Raw genomic sequence first — 17,987 nt, 5'->3', positions numbered from 1 at the left:
CCAGGCAGGCAGGCTGGGGCCAGCCAGCTGAGGCAGGCAGGCAGGCTGAGCCAGGCTGAGCCCAGGCAGGCTGAGCCCAGGCTGACTGGGCGGGCTGTGAGGGCGGGCTGGCTGGCAGCCAGGCTGAGGCAGGCTGACCCAGGCTGAGGCTGGGCTGGGGCAGGCCAGGCTGGGCCAGGCTGGGCAGGCCAGGCTCCGGGCTGAGGCAGGCTGAGCAGGCTGAGCCAGGCTGAGCAGGCTGGGCAGGCTGAGCCCAGGCTGGGGCAGGCGGGCAGGCTGGGCTGAGGCTGAGGCCAGGCAGGCTGGGCCAGGCTGGAGCAGGGCTGAGCCGGGGCGGGCGCTGAGGCAGGCTGGGGCTCCCAGGCTGAGCAGGCTGAGGCTGGGCAGGCTGGGCTGGGGCTGAGCAGGCTGAGGCAGGCTGAGCTGAGGGCGGGCTGAGGCAGCTGGGCTGCTGAGCACCCAGGCGGCTGAGCCCAGGCTGGGCCAGGCTGAGCTCACGCAGGGCCAGGCAGGGCTGCAGGCTGGGGCTCAGAGGCTGAGGCTAGCTTTGGAGGCACAGCTGAGGCTGAGCGGCTGGAGCCGGGCTGAGCTGGGCGGAGCTTTAGCTGGCGCGGAGCTGGGGCTGGGCGGAGGCTTAGCTTTAAGGCAACTTTAGCCCAGCTTAGCCCCACCCAGCTAGGCCCAGGCTGAGCCAACAGGCTTTGCTTAGCTTTAGCTGCTTTAGCTTAGCAGCCAGCTTTTAGCTTAGCTTACCCACTTTAGCTTTAACCAGCTTTAGCTTAGCTTTAACACAGCTTTAAACAGCTTTAGCTTAGCTAGCTTAGCTTTAGTTTTAGCTTAACAACTTTAGCAGCTTTAGCTTTAACAGCACAGCTTTAGCTTAACTGGCTTAGCTTTAGCTTAGCTTTAGCTTAGCTTTAGCTTAGCTTTAGCTTAGCTTTAGCTCACTATCGTTTTCACCGCCAAAACGAGGGCTGCCATCGACCGTGACGTTTGACACATTCACAGATTTATCTTAATTTCAAAGATTTTTCGACGTAGGGGGAATGACGGCTTTGGCAGGTTTTGTTCTATTATTGTCAGGGTATTTGCCTTTCTCGTACAACAAAGTTGTACCTGAAAGGCTTTCATTTCACTCCCAAAACGTACTTTTTATAGAGCGCTTGTAGACCCATAGTATTATATACCATTCGATTCAGCTCGACAAACTGAGCAAATGTCTGTCTGTCCGTGTGTGTGTCCGTGTGTGTGTGTGTGTGTGTGTGTGTGCGTATGTGTGTGCACATTGAAACATTAGACAATTTTTCTAGTACTAAACCTGAATCGATTTTGCTACAACAAGTTGCATTCGATGGGGAATGTTTTCTTCTTGTTCGCTATTGAATTTCATAATGATGGCACGTCTCAAAAAATAGTAAATATTCAAAGAGTTATGAGACATCATTATTTCGTAACAAATAAGCTATCGATTTTCTAGGTTATGTTCTCCCAAGACACAATTTATTCGAAACCGGCACACTGACAGCATAGAATACACAGCTTACACGGAAGAAAAACTTCACAAAGAAACATAGAAACCCATTAATGAGTTAAAAAGTACCTATTTTAAGATTTCATGTATACACTGAAAATTCTCGTTTATTTTTTCAAAATGACCTAAGAAACATATTTTCATGAATGAATTTTAATATTGCGATCAACAGACCAATATGATAGCTTTTGATTGCGGTACACAAATTAATTCATGAAAAAAGGTGACATATGTTCTTTTTAAAAGTTAAGCGTCATTTCTGCCATTTCTTTCCCCTATGGGCCGATGTGAGCAGTGAGAAGTGAAAAGTGAGACGTGAGAAGTGCGAAGTGAGGAGTGAAAAGTAAGAAGTAAGAAATGAAAAATCACCAGATGATCCGAAATGAAAACAAAAATGTTTTTCCAAATTTAATCTAGACTATCCTTAGACCATAGACCATACGTGGACCGCATCTGTTATAATTGAAGAGAATAAGTGTTCTTGTAGCGATGGTCTCACTAATAGTTGTTAACTATAAATGTACAGTTTAATATACTGTTTCAACAGTGGCTCAGATGATAATCGGCCAAACTACCATATGAGTAATGGGCGGTTAAGTATAATTAACATTTAAATCCGGTCGCTTTTTTCGAACAAAATTTTCGATGTACCATACATAAGTTGGTAGATGTACAATTGAAGAACTATATAATTACACATCGACAGCATGTTATGTATTAACAGTAAGTGTTGATGTAGGGTTGGTATGGTTAATCAAGCTTAAAATAGTATGCTAACAATGAAGTGAATAGTGACAATATATCTTATAACGCATATGTAATTTCGACTGCATGGTATGTCGTTTTTCATTATGCGGGTGCTCTTTTTTATTTAAATGAAATTTTGTCTCAAGATAGGTGATTATGTTCCCTACCAACCGTCCATACATCGCAAGCTGGGCACTCTTAAGGAAAAAAAGTTTTTCTAACAAAAACTTTTTCTTGTCGGAATTATTTTCAGTGTATTTTCATCTGAAACTAAACCAATGAAAGCCATCGTTATAGAACCCCAAGCAAATCTATTTTTATGATACATTGTCTAATTTAGTCACTAAATATAGTTTGTTTTTAAATTAAGAGTAATATTAAAGGGTTTATATCTTCAAAAAATATTATATTCCATTATTAGCTTCTTTAGTTGCGACCAGTTACGACCAAAACATTGTACTCTGCCTGACTGTACAGGAATAATTAATATGAGTATATATGTATACATATGTTAAATCCACCCTTAAAGACACTGAAAAATCAATTCCGTCAAGAAAAGTTTTTGTTAGAAAAACTTTTTTCCTCAAAAGTGCCCGGCTTGCGATGTATGGACGGTTGGTAGGGAATATAATCACCTATCTTGAGACAATATTTCTTCCAAATCAAAAAAGCGTTTTTTGCAAATTGACTTTTATTTTTTAAATTGATTTTTTAGTGTAGGGTTCTATTTAAAGTTTTTCAAAAGTTTTATTAGAAAGTTTGAAATGATTTTGCGACAGTCACCCATACAACACTTTTTGTAGGAAGCGTCGTTTATCGATTATATCCATTTGAAAAATCAGTAAAAACAAGTTTGACCCTTTTCAAAAGATAGTCTGCATCAGATTTGGAAAACCTAAGTATGCACTTTTCTTTTTACAGCACCTTTTAAGTATTGACCAATAAATTGACAAAAAGTCAACTTAACAATAAGAACACTTGCAAGTTCCCAAAAAGTCCTATTTGGCTTCATGCATTTCTCGCATAACTTTTCAAAAGGACCTAAGTAACATTTTTTCATGAATTCTCGCCTAACTTTTCAAAAGCACCTAAGTAACATTTTTTTCATGAATTAATTTGAATATTGCAATCAATAGTTTTCATGTTGATTGCAGTACTCAAATTAATTCATTAAAAAAATGTTACTTAGGCTCTTTTGAAAAGTTTTGTAGTACGAGATTTATAGTACAGCAAAAAGCCATCTAGTAGAAAATCTAGATGGATTATTCCATTGCTGACAAACGTTCATTTCCAACCAACACCGCAAGTTGCTGGTTGATTTTTTTGTCATATACTCTGTCTCGCTCAAACCAACAGCGAATAATCTAACGACTACTTTCACGAACACTTTATTGTCAGATTTTCTAGATATGATACACTGCGCGGCGTTTGTAATGTTGCCAAATGGGTACTTGCACAAAACTTCACGCGGCGAATGACTGTCGAAAGGTACGGCCGCGACAAACGATACACCGCAATGCTATTCATCCATAAGAATCAAGTAAACGGGGTGCAGAAAGCGCGGCGGTACCTTTCATGAAAGGTTCGCCGCGTGCAATTTTGAGAAAATCAGGCAATAAGGACCAGCCACTTTAACCGACCGTGTCCATTTAGCAAGTATGGTGTTGAATATAATCTGTAGATTAAAAAAACAGTTTAATAAAGTAAAAAAAACTCAACAAGTAACCGCACAATATTGAGTAAAACAAATTAAGTGTGTAGCATTTCCACATTCAATGAATAAATTTCGCACCGTGTATACTGACAGCATTAAAGTTTGTGTTGCTTCTTTCGTGCTTTATTGATGATGCTAACCTCTCAAGCAAAGCTTTCCAAAGCTTCAAATGTGGAACACGAAAACTAACACACGCGCTATAGAGACCGAAGCCGATGACTTTATCCGCTCGCATCAACACAGTTGTAAAAATTTCATCGTTGGAAATAAGGATCGCATTCGTACATGCTGTGTCGGGCGCTCGTTACGTGTGCTGCCATTTTTTCCTGCGTTGGAAGGAAAGAAGAGGCGTGTCATTGAGGCTAACTGCTTATTGGGTTGGGTGGTTTGGGTGGAATGATGGTGTAGTTTGGGCATTTGGGTGATTTGAACATAACGTTCGTTTTCATACACCTCATTATTTCCATATTATGCGGCTTTTTTCCATTGATATTTAGGTGAATTGTGTTGTTAATTTTCACAAATGTACTTGTACAATTATTACACAAAGGCATGCAAAATCAATGTATGACATACAACTAGTTTTATTGAACTTTAATATTACATTGGTGAAAAAACACTACGTGGGAATCGGTCCTAAAACAATTGTAGACGCGCTGTCTGGACAGTTAATCCTTATTGTATTTTATAATGTATTTTTTAAAACGTGCCGCTGCGCTAATTATTGTACTATTTACCCACGATCGCATATTTGTAACATATGCATTTTTTCCTTTCTCGTACAACAAAGTTGTACCGAAAGGCTATAATATAGCCAATCATATTATGATTGCTCCAAAAAAAACTTTTGATAGAAGGCCCGGAGACCCATAGTGTTATATACCGATCTACTCAGCTCGACAAACTGAGGTGACGTCTGTTTTTTTGTGTATGTATGTGTATGTGTACAAATTTTGTAGACACACGTTTTAGAACTTAGAATTATCCGATTCACTCGCAACAAGTTGCATTCGACAGGGAATTGTTTGCTATTGAAAATGGGCCCGATCATTGCTTTTCGGAATTATTGAAAAATCATTGTTTTTTCCACAGGTCCCCTTGGAAAAAAATCAAAAACAATTGTTTTTGAATGGTGGCAAGGCAAAAATATTAAAAATGATCGAAAAAATGTGATCTATTCACCCAAAGAGCTTTTTTGACCTTTTTAAAGTGATTTTTTCAATATATATTATAATGCACGAGAAAGGCATCATCACTGCTAGGTGGATTAATCTGGGTTTTTATGACCGATTATGCTCAAATTTGGCCTAAACATTCTTTGCATATCAAAGAATATTGTGGCCAAATTTCATAAAATTTGGTCAACAAACCCCCCCTGACAACAATAGAATAAAACCTGCCAAAGGCGTCATTTACCCTATTTTAACAAAGATATCTTTAAAAAAAGATCACAGACTTTTGGAAAAATCAAAAATTTCAAAAAAAAATTCCAAAAATTTTGCTCTTCAAAGAAATTTAAAGAAAGATTTTTTTCTTTATTAAGCGTTTAACATTTAACCATACCAAACTGAATCATTCACTGGAAGCTTTAATCATTTACGCTCTAGTGCGCATAATGCAAGTTTTGAGTTTGTGACTTTTTAGAACTGCAGGAGCAGATATTTCAATTTTATTGAAGACAAATATCCGATTTATTTCCATACAATGAATAGTTAGTTGTAACACTGGACGGGACCGTGAAAACATTGCCAAAAAATGCAACCAGGATGTTCCCGAGAATGAAGAAGATAAATAAGAAGCCAGTTAGCGGTAGAGGTGTGCGCCGCCGCGCCACGCCGCCGCCGCCGACAGTTTTTGGCACGCCACCGACAGTTTTTGGCACGCCGCCGCCGCCGCCGACATTTTTGCCTCGGCGCGCCGCCGTTTGAAATTTTCCACGCCGATTCAAATTTGAAGAAATCCGTAAAGTTTTGAGTGGAAATTCCGAAGATTCTGTGGAATTTCCGTATAATTTACTGAAAGATCTCTACAACATCACGTTGAAACACCAGAGAATTTTTCGTGAAGATACTAAAGATTTTAATGAAAATTTCATACAATTTCTTATTAAAATTTCAAAAAGCTCTTTGTAAAAACTAAGCAAAACTTATGGTGAATATTGCGAAAAAAATTCCGTTGAAATACAAAAAAAAATCTCATTGAAATTGAATTTTTGAACGGAAAAGAGCCGCTCGGCAGAAAGCTTTTTGGCCGAAGACCACAAGGCTGAAAGTTGTTTGGCAGAATATGTCCTTTAACCAAAAATACTATTTAGTAAAGCCTACACGCGCAAAGCTTGAGAGCAAATCGATATCTTGTTTTAATATTGTGAAATCATCGATTATGTTTACTTAATTTGATATCTTTTAACCATTAAAATAACAAGAGTCTCAGTTGAACTCTCGTTCAAATAGGACGTTTATCTCGTGCGCTCTTCAGAATAGTCAACTGTTACTGAAGCGTTCTTTTATTTCAATCACTACCTTTCTTTTGAGTCAGTTTTTTTTTGTTCTCGGTGAAGGTACACATAACCTATCGAATCGACAAGAATTCGTCCCATCAAAATGGCCCCTCCAAAAGGAGGAGGAAAAAAGAAAAAGGCAACCGGCGATACGCTTCCCAAGCTTGAAGGTCATCGTGAAGGTCCAAAATTCGTGGTCGTCAAACGCGTGGACAGGAAAGATGCATCTTTCGAAAAGGTCAGTCCCATCTTTATTCAAAAAGGAATCAAAAGTGCTTGCGGAAATCCACTCAACGTCATTAAGCTACGTGACGGAGCGCTGTTAGTCAAAACCAGAAATATCAGCCAAGCGAACCAACTTCTCCGATGTAAGATGTTGTTCGATATGGAAATTATCGTCGAAGAGAACACGAAGCTGAATCAGACGAAAGGCATCATCACATGTGCAGATTTGAGGTATGCTACTGAAGAGGAGATACTGGAAGATCTACAGGAGCAAGGAGTTTGTAAAGTCGACGTCATGAAACGGAAAAGCGAAGGTAAACTCGTCTCAACCAACAGCTACATCATCACATTCAAGTCCACCGGTATCCCGGAGACAGTCAAAGTCGGCTACCACGTTCTCAATGTGCGTCTTTTCATCCCCCGACCGATGAGGTGCTACAAATGCCAGTATTTCGGACATTCATCGAAGTTTTGTACAAAGGAAGAGGTTTGTAGCAACTGTTGTCGAGTAGGTCACACTTCCGAAGACTGTTCAGGAAAAACGATATGTAGAAACTGCAATTCAACAGAGCATGCGTCATGGTCTAACAAATGCAAGGTATTCGAAACCGAACAAGAAATCACGCGAATCAAAGTTACCGAAAATGTAAGTATTAGGGAGGCTCGGCAGTTGTATAAGATCAGATTTCCCAATAACAATATCACATACAGCGAAGTGGTTAGAGTCAGTCAGGTAGATAACTCACGCACTAGATCAGATCCAGAGAGTCAGCCAGGAATTATATCTCAGAATTCTCAGAACTCCCTCGCGTTCTCACCACGGCGACATACAGACACTCAGCTCACATTGACAAGTACATCGCACCCTGGTGCAGTGCTCGATGATAGGAATAGGACTAACGACATGGACTATCAAGTAGCTAAAATTTCTCGCCCTCTCTCTCAAGACACGAATGATCTCGTAGATTTTCGAAATGATGCCAAGCGAATGAAAGGCACTCAATCATCCTCGAGTGGCAGTAGTAGAATCTCGGAGCTCGATGCTTCCCTCTCTAGCAATGGATTCTAAAAGCTCCATTATCCAATGGAATTGCATTGGCTTTTTCAATAATTTTCAAGAAATTAAACTCTTGGACGCCAAGTTTCATCCAACCGTTATTTGCTTACAAGAATCACACCTAAAGTATAATAACTCAGCTTCTTTCCGAAATTTTGATATTCACAGATGTGACTTTGTATCTGATAACGATAGAGCACGCGGTGGTGTATTGACGTTGGTCAGATCACAATTTTTCTCCCGAAGCATCCAAGTGAGTACACAACTCCAAGCTGTTGTTGTCGAACTTCTCCATCCTTGCAAATTTACTCTATGTAACATTTACCTCCCTCCAAATGAAAATATTTCCTACGAAGACCTAGTTAAGCTGATTACACAATTGCCGAAGCCGTTCATAATTGTCGGTGATTTCAATGCGCATCATAGCAACTGGGGATCAAAGTTTACCTCAGTCAGAGGTAAAATAATCGCTAAATTAATCTCAAATTTCGATCTCAATCTCTTCAATGACGGAAAAGGCACTCGTTTAAATCCTACTAACGGTAACGAAACATGTATTGATTTAACCATTTGTTCGGCAGCTTTAAGCGTTTTTTTCTCATGGAATGTCCATCACGATACTTGTAATAGTGATCATTATCCCATCCTTTTAACACCACTCAACACTCGTATAGTAGATGAAAAACGTCCCCATTGGATTTTAGAAACAGCTGATTGGAACAAGTTCTCCCAACTCGTCGAATTCAAAGACACGTTTTTTGACAAATCAATCGATGATCAGAATTCTCACATCGTAAATGCTATTATTAATGCCGCGAATCAATCTATAAAAAAATCATCCGCCAAAATTGGACAAAAAAGCGTTCCTTGGTGGAATTCTTCTATATCAAAGGCTCTAAAAGACAGAAATCACAGTTTAAACTTCTTCAAAAAACATCCAACATCTGCTAATGAACAGCGTTTCAAAATATGTAAATCTAAAGCTAGGGCTCTCATGCGATATCATAGCAAACAATCGTGGAGAAAAATGGTGGCGTCAATAAACTCTAATGTTCCCCAGACTCGAATTTGGAAACAAATCAGAAGTATTAATGGGAGACATCAAACCAATAAATTAACATCTATAAAGCATAACGACTCCATCATCTCGAACTCTATGGACATTGTTGAGCTTCTAGGGAAGCACTTCTCTAATGTTTCTTCTTCTAACAACTATTCTCCATCCTTTAAAAAACATAAATCAATTATGGAAAAAACTTCTTTCAAGATAATAGATAACACTGAACCATACAACAAACCAATCACAAAACTCGAGTTCCAATCATCCTTGAATTTAACAAAAGGTTCTTCTCCTGGATTTGATATGATTCATTATGAAATGATAAAGCATTTATCTCAACCTTGTAAAACGTACTTATTAAAATTCTACGACCGCATATGGTCACAAAAAGTGTTTCCCGACGAATGGAGACTTTCTATACTAATCCTATCATCAAACCCGGTAAAGATCCATCACTAGCATCCAGCTATCGTCCAATATCTTTGACAAGTTGTTTGTGTAAGCTCCTCGAAAGAATTATTAACAAAAGACTTTCCTGGTACATCGAATCCAATAATATCTTATCTAATTTCCAATTCGGTTTCGTCGCGGTCGTTCCACGATTGATAGTCTAACTATTCTAGAATCTGACATACAACAATCTTTCTTGAGAAAACAGCATACTTATGCAATATTCTTCGATTTGGAGAAAGCTTACGATTTAACATGGCATAGATTAATTTTGAACAAATTAAAATCAATAGGAATAGATGGCAATATGTTGAGTTTTATAATGAATTTTCTTAAAAACCGTAAATTTAGAGTATTGCAAGGAAACACATTCTCGTCTTCATATGAATTAGAAAATGGAATTCCTCAGGGTGCTGTTCTTAGCGTTATTCTTTTCCTATTGGCAATAGACGATATTACTAAGCAAAATGATCCAAAATGCAGAATGTTACTCTATGCAGATGATATAGTATTATATATGTCATCTAGCTATCTAAAATCGATTCAAAACGAATTCAATTAACAATTAATAAAATGCAAAAATGGTTGTCCGACCATGGATTTCGAATTTCAATTTTAAAGACCTCCTGTATGCACTTTTGCAGAAGAAAAACATAGTTCGAATCTTTCATTCCGCATTAATGATGAAAAGATTCGGGAAGTTGAGGAAGTAAGATTTCTCGGCATGATTTTTGATAAAAGGTTGTCCTGGCGAACTCATATTGAGCAAACGAAAAAATCTTTAAAAGCTATGAATATCATCAAAACATTATCGCACAGCAAATTGGGTTCTGGTCGTGAAATACTAAAAAAATTACACAACTCTCTTTGTTTTATCTCGCTTAGTATATGGGGACTGTATATACTCATCCGCATCTTCAAATCTTCTGAAGTCTCTGGACTCTGTACACCACCAAGGTCTGCGTTTAGCGAGTGGAGCATTCCGTTCTTCACCTATATCAAGTATACTAGTGGATACACATTTTATGCCTTTGAATGTTCGAAGAGATCAACACATTTTATTCCAAATGGCCAGAATTCTACGTAATCCAACTCATCCTATGATAGAATCAATACAACAAACATCCATGGATAGTAACACCAAAAGTCAAATATTTCCCGCAAGGTGTTTTAGAATACTAAATAGTATTAATTTAGAATTACCAAAGATTCGAACAGAAATCATCCATGGTTACTTCAAAAACTTGATATAAATATTGAACAAAATGCTTTTCCAAAAACTAGTACAAACACTAATATTTTTAAAACTATGTTTTGCCAAATGAGTCATGCGAATTCTGATTATCGATTCATGTTTACTGATGGCTCAAAAACGAATTCTTTGTCCTCGTGTGCCTTTTTCGACGAACATAAAAATGAAATTAAGAAAATTAGACTGCCTAATTACTGTTCTGTGTATAACGCTGAACTTACAGCAATTCTTAATGTCGTTAAATATATCTCATCAAGTAGCTTCGATAAATATTTTATAATAACCGACTCATTGAGTGCCTTACTAACACTTTCTGATCATTTCTCAACGCATCCCATAATACAGTCAATATTTAGGAACATTTTTCTATGCCAACAGAAATCAAAATCAATTAAATTTTATTTTGTTCCAAGTCACGTAGGCATTCTTGGTAATGAAATTGCAGATAAAGCGGCAAAAGAAGCATTGAGTGAATCAGCCTCACAAGGTGAACTATTAGCGAAGGATTTCAGAAATGCTTTAAAAACAAAATTCAGTAAGTTATGGGAAGAAAGATGGGTTTCAACCATAGATAACAAATATCGACAAATTCGACTATCAACATCTAACTGGACAAGTGTTAATTTACTTAGCAGAAGAGATTCTGTTGTGCTAACAAGATTGCGATTAGGCCATACTCATTACACTCATTCGTATTTAATGTCCAAAGAAAATCCTCCACTTTGTGACTCTTGTAAGCAAAATTTAACTGTTAGCCATATTTTAGAACATTGCACCAAATATTGCGCCATTAGAAAACAATTATCCATTAGTCGGGAAGCCCTCAAGGATGATTTAGCTAGTAACAAAAACATCATTCGTTTCATGAAAGAAATAGATTTGTATAATGTTATATGATCATGTCTGATAGAATTATAACAATACGATTGTAACTAGAACATATTATGTATGTAGATTATATTTGAAACTTTTTTTTTATTATGTTTATTATAGATAGAGCTAAAGGTTTTATAAAACTACGGCCCATATAGCCCCAGTAGTGCTGGCGGCCGACCAAATGTAAATAAAATAAAAAATAAAATTAAAATAACAAAACGTATTGCAGAAAAATCTTACTGTGCCATCAAATTAAACACTATTCCTTTTGTTGTTAATATTCCTTTGGATACCAAAAGTGATATTGACAATGCGCTCGTATCTTTGACAAATTTAATTGTCGAAGCCAGAGGCATTGCAATTCCTAAATGTGAAATTAAATTCAACTCCATTATTATTGACGACGATCTTCAGCTACTGATCCGTCTTAAAAATGTGAGGCGAATGCAATACCAAAGAACTCGCGATCCCGCGTTGAAAGTTATTTGGCGAGATTTGCAAAATGAAATTAAAAAACGTTTCGCTATTCTGAGAAATACCAACTTTGAGAATAATGTCTCGAAGTTGGATCCCAGTTCGAAATCCTTTTGGAAATTAACGAAAATTCTTAAAAGCCTCAAAAGCCAATTCCAGCGCTTAAAGAGGGAAATACAATTTTATTAACAAATGGCGAAAATGCTCAAAAACTTGCTCAGCAGTTCGAGAGTGCCCATAATTTTAGTCTAGGTCTCACTAGTCCAATTGGGGATCAGGTTACACGGAGCTTCGAAGACATTCTCAATCAAGAGAATGTTTTCAACCCTTCGTTGGGAACCAATTTAGATGAAGTGAGATCTATTACTAAAAAAATCAAAAATATGAAAGCCCCGGGTGATGATGGTATTTTCTACATACTTATCAAAAAACTTCCTGAGAGCTCTTTATCCTTTTTGGTTAATATATTTAACAAATGTTTTCAATTGGCATACTTCCCAGATAAATGGAAAAACGCCAAAGTTGTTCCTATTTTGAAGCCGGACAAAAATCCAGCTGAGGCTTCTAGTTATCGCCCAATCAGTTTGCTTTCTTCAATAAGCAAACTGTTTGAAAATATTATTTTATATAGAATGATGGTTCATATTAATGACAATTCTATTTTTGCTGATGAGCAATTTGGTTTTCGCCATGGGCATTCAACCACTCATCAGTTATTAAGAGTTACGAACTTAATTCGGCTCAACAAATCTGAAGGATATTCGACTGGAGTTGCTCTTCTTGATATAGAGAAAGCATTTGACAGTGTTTGGCATGAAAGTTTGATTGTAAAATTGATGAATTTTAATTTTCCTCTGTACTTCGGTGGGCCGGGCACGTAGCCAGAATGTCGGACAGTAATCCGGTGAAAATGGTTCTCGACAATGATCCGACGGGAACAAGAAGGCGAGGTGCACAGCGGGCAAGGTGGATCGATCAGGTGGAGGACGATTTGCGGACCCTCCGCAGACTGCGTGGTTGGCGAAGTGCAGCCATGGACCGAGCTGAATGGAGAAGACTTTTATGTGCAGCACAGGCCAGTCCGGCCTTAGTCTGGTAATAAATAATAAAAGAATGAAAACCGAAATAATTAATTTCGTGGTATTAAAATGCAAGCCGTAAAATTAAAAATGATAGTTGAAAAACGCAATATTTTAAAAAGCGTAGCAGTCAAAAAATAATTGCAAATAAAAATTTTTTAACAGGCAGCAAGTCCCACACTGTTCAGCTATTTTTTACATATTTTTACACAACGAAAAAGCCATTTTTGAAAAATCAACTTTATTCCGAATAGATTGGCAAAATACCCCTATGTGCTCCGTCTTCCTCCGCAGCTTAGAAGGCTACTGATGAGATCAAATTTCCACTACCAGGCACATAGCCGAACTCTAGCAATCTACAATGCTTGCAATAACATGTCCTAACCAATAATTGTAGTGAATTCTATTATCATATGGCCAATCGTATTCACTACAATGACAATAGTTCGTCAGAATACTATCAAACTGATCAAGCGCTGCTATTTAATCTTCTAATGTAATATCGTCAACAAATCAAAAACGTACTCTTGCACCACTCTAATCTAAAGCTTTCAATTATGTGTCAAACATTATTTTACACAAGTCTGGGAAGTGAAGACACTTAATTATTATAACTATAACTTCAAATTGCATCTCAGTAAAATCTCTAATTGAATTTTTCCCACAAAATATCTTGGAGAAATTAAAATCAAATCTGTTTTTTTTTTGCCTTTTTTAGCGAGACTTTCAGCCCTAGGCTGGCTCGTCTCGTAAATCTATGGTCTAAATAGATTGAACGAGCGAGTAGGCATAACTTATGAGCGTGTTTTCTATATATTAGGAAATTTATCGGCACGGTTTCAAGTCCATCAAGTGCCCGTCCAAACCCAACGAACGCGATAGAAACGACACCAGACATGCTGACTCCCATCAGCGTGTGCAGCAAACCGACTGCTAGGCGTCATCATCGCCAAGACGCCTGGCCTGACAGGCGGTAATTAACCCGCTCTTGAACATGTGCATTGTGTATGATTCGACGAGAGAGGAAAAAATAAACAATAAAAATGCTAAAGCTAGTGGAGTTTATTTCCCTCAGCGAAAAAAAATAGTACATGAGTTTATGGCTGCCACACTAATTGATTTTTTTAATTTCTAGAGAAAATATTAGTTTGCATAAATAAAAATCAATTGTTTTTCTTGCTTAAATGTTGATACAGTCCGAGTCTAAAGAGAGATGTGTGGACCCATTATTTAGTAACACGAAAGCAAAACGTCGAAAACAGTTTTCTCTTCCACATAACTTTTTTTTTTTGTTAATATCCATGTAACCGATAAAGACGGGAGGGTGACTTTGGTCAAAGCTCCCAGCTGCTTCATAATCCATTGTTCTCATAGTTCTGTGCGTAGTCATATGCATTATCTAATTCTATTTTTAGTCCCACAAACTGAACTGGCAGAAAATCGATATTCTACGCCACTTTGTTCGCTTCGCCTCCTTGCGTAAAAACCAGATAGGTTCAAGGTCTCCCTGCCCCGCATTACCTGATGCAGAAGCCTTCCAGGAAAATCTTCACTTTCCGGCGAAGGTGTCGATGCCATCTTCCTTTTATTCCACCTGCTCTTCGACCATCATCACTAAGCACCGTGAACGTTTTCTTCACTCCACCCCACTTCTTGTCTGTGGTCAAGCGACACTAACCCAGATCCGATTTCAACGAATTCAGCCCGAAACTGAGATTTGTGCCACAGCTTTATCACTTTTTCCACTGTGGGTCGCGTTATACTAGACCCGATCGTCCAATTGGACTCACCGGAAGCCACCAATTTAAATCAATTTATTTGAGATTCAAGCTCGCCGGACAACACTCTGACAATGCTCCCCCGGGGAGCATGGCGGTGATCGACACGGAACGGAACCACTTTGCCATGCACTCGAGAACGGAATCACGGCATTTGAGGCAGGAAAATTTTTATATCGACCGTACGAACCGAGCGTTAGCGAATGATTGCGCAGGTGTGAAGAAACTGATGGGCTCTTGCTTCTCCACTGACTGGACGGACGAGGCCGTAGTACTTTTGAGCATGGCTATGAAGTTTCTCCGCGCGGATGAAGTGGAGTAAAAAACGAACGAAAACACCAAAGCGACACAAAAATTTCAATGATGCAATGCAGATGGTCAACCAATCAAATATTATTGTTGAGTTGAGGAAGTCGCGGCACGTTTGAACTGAATTTTATGAATGTGTAGCTTGTTAAGTAAATTCATTTGAGATCACAACAATTTTTAGGAAAAACATTTCCGGAAAAATGCGATAGAAGCGAATGAAATTCTTTGCGCGAAACTAGCACCTTCTTCTTCTCCTTTCTGGTTGCTCTCCGGGGAAAGAGAGCGTGTGGGTGGCACAGCGAAAAACTAGCACCTTGTTTACTGAATTTATTGTGTAAACAAAAAACAACAACAAAGATCAGCTGATCGCGGAAGACAGTTGACCTGTCAAAGATTGCGTTTTGGATGTTGGATATTTTGCGTTTCTCAATGGGGATTGGCAAACTTGTCGAAACAAATGCTTGCCGAATCATTTTTTCATATTTTATTGTGCACTCCAAGGTCTGTCTCATTTGGAGAATTAAACTTAAAAGTGACAGTTCGAGAATTAAAAAATCACCCCGTTATAAGAATGGCTGGTGCTACCCAGCAATTCCAATAGGACATCGATGGAAAATGATTCGATATCTGTCAAAAGTAATCTTGCTCTGCGAGCAGGGTTATTTGATAATTATTGAAATGTCACTTTTAAGTTTAATTTCAGTTTAATTATCCAATTGAGACAGACCCCAAATAATCTAAACGTTGTTTCCACCTGAATTTTCAGGTACATTTCACGTGCACACGTAGCTGCAAATGCTTCAGAAAAATTCAGGTGAAACTTACGTGTCCGGTAAATTATATCCAAAATTCAGGTAGTACGTACCTGATTTTCACGTAGAATGAAAATTCTATCAAAAAATCAGGTGAAAGTTACGTGAATTTCAGGTGGAAAAAATCTACGTACTTTTTCAGGTGGAAACAACGTGCAGATTTTTTTGGGTGTGGATAACGTGAATAATAATTATATAAATAAATAAAAAAAAGCGTACACTATAATTACGTAAGCATTCTTTCTAGGTTTTCCAACCCCCCCTCCCCCCATGTAAGATTTTTTCCATACAAATCGTTTTTTATTTATATTGAACGTAAGAAAATGGCAGACCCCCCCTCCCCCCATAAGTGCTTACGTAATTTGTGTACGACCCCTAAGTAGAATGGAAGTATGAAACAGATAAAATGTGGATGTTCTGAGTCGGACGGACGAAAGCTTGAGAAAGCAGAAATGTGTATGAGAGTCAACCTAATGACCATGTTATACCCAAACGATTGTTTTTTATGACAATAAAATAAATAAATTAATTTAAAAAATGTGCACGTTGTTTTCATCTGAAAAAACACGTAGATTTTTTCCACCCGAAATTCACGTAATTTTACCTGATTTTACGGTAGAATTATTATTCTACGTGAAAATTAGTTAATTCTACCTGAGTTTTGGATGGAATTCACCGAACTCGTAATTTTCATCTGAATTTTCTGCAGCATTTGCAATTACGTGAGCACTAGGGGTGGTGGATATTTGATGTTAGCCGCGAAATTTAAACATTTTCGCGAAAAACCGCGAAATTAACCTTTCCCGTCAATAATTGTATTTCATTCTATTGCCTCAGTCAATTTATTGACCTAGTCAATACCAACTCGACAAACAATGCATTTTTTGACGTCTCGAAATCCTTTTTTTTAAGTGCAAAGTCTGAAATTGGTCGAATGTTGAGCCTAAATTAAATCTTTCAAATTAAAAAAAAATGGGGACATAAAAAATATGGATTACCGTGGACCCCCGTTAATTTGACCGTTTTTAGTTTGAACACTCTTTAATTTGAACCCCGTTAATTTGAACATCATTCAAACTAAAAATGGTTTAAATGTCAAACCCAACATGATAAACAAACTCAAACAAAAAGTGCATAAGTGATAACAAGAATGTTATGGTTTTGATTATCTCGCTTATTAAATAGCAATCTGCACTAATATCCAAATTTTACAGAATAATTCTTTTAGGGACGATGGTGTCTTAACTAATTACATACCGAATTTGTTGTAAATGCAATCAGTTTGATAGACAAAAAGAGATTCACAAAAATGTAAAGCTGTATATAATGTATGAAACAATCGATTTTAAGATATTAGTGCAACGACCCGGCATTTCTGATCCGGAGTCATTTCCAGTACCTTCTCACAGTCAATGAATATATAGATAAAATTATTATTTGCCCACACTCCACCGTAATCTCACCCGTGCTTAGGGCTCGTTTAAAAATAATTAAATTTTTGACCCCTCCCCCACGTAACACTTTTTGTATGGAAGGTTTAATTTTTGTATGAAACGTAACACTCCGTTTGAGCCCTCCCTCCTCCAACAGCATTTCATAATTAACGAACGAATGTCCTTTACTTTCGATTTGATGGTGCAGCTATAGTTGACATTAAACTTAACTTTACAGGGATGTGACCAGGCCTGGGAATTGTCGCGTTTGTCAGTGACACCTGACAAGATACATAAAAACATGGTCAGCCAAAAAAAACTTGTCAACTTCCAGTTTTCCGTCGCACGACTGGATCCCCACGACCAGATGACAACTTTTTCCAACCGCGACAATTTGCTTTTGTTGTATGTCTTGTTAGAGCACACATCTGCGACAAAAGTGTGACAACGCATGCACTTTCGGCTCTGTGCACGACACAACATTGGTCCCGAAAGTAAGTTATGTCGCATCTTCTGGTTGTCCATCTGCGTGGAGGAGCAATAGCAGCGGACAAATTTGAAATATCATACTGAAAAGAGCACTTTATAATTAATTATTTCTTTGTTCTCTTGACAGATTTTCTGTTAAGAAATAAGACATTTAATTCAATTTTTGCGTTGTTACGTACATAATAGGGTAAATGATATGTT

The 17,987-nt window shown here is 38.0% G+C and overlaps 1 protein-coding gene across 2 annotated transcripts in view; it reads right to left on the bottom strand.

Moving 5' to 3' along the window:
- The window catches only part of LOC134205767 (leucine-rich repeat serine/threonine-protein kinase 1), a 66,355-nt gene extending 51,046 nt beyond the window's left edge, over nucleotides 1-15,309 (bottom strand). For both annotated transcript variants that reach the window (XM_062681342.1, XM_062681344.1), the window contains exon 1: nucleotides 14,487-15,309. In XM_062681342.1, coding sequence (XP_062537326.1) covers nucleotides 14,487-14,543 — 57 coding nt within the window. In that variant the 5' untranslated portion in view covers nucleotides 14,544-15,309. The remainder of the gene's footprint in view (nucleotides 1-14,486) is intronic.
- Between the last annotated feature and the right edge of the window lie 2,678 nt (nucleotides 15,310-17,987).

Source organism: Armigeres subalbatus, chromosome 1 (assembly GCF_024139115.2).
Source record: "Armigeres subalbatus isolate Guangzhou_Male chromosome 1, GZ_Asu_2, whole genome shotgun sequence".
NCBI classification, from domain to species: Eukaryota; Metazoa; Arthropoda; class Insecta; order Diptera; family Culicidae; genus Armigeres; species Armigeres subalbatus.
The sequence above is the reverse complement of the archived record's forward strand: the minus strand, read 5'-3'. Positions and strand labels throughout refer to the sequence as shown.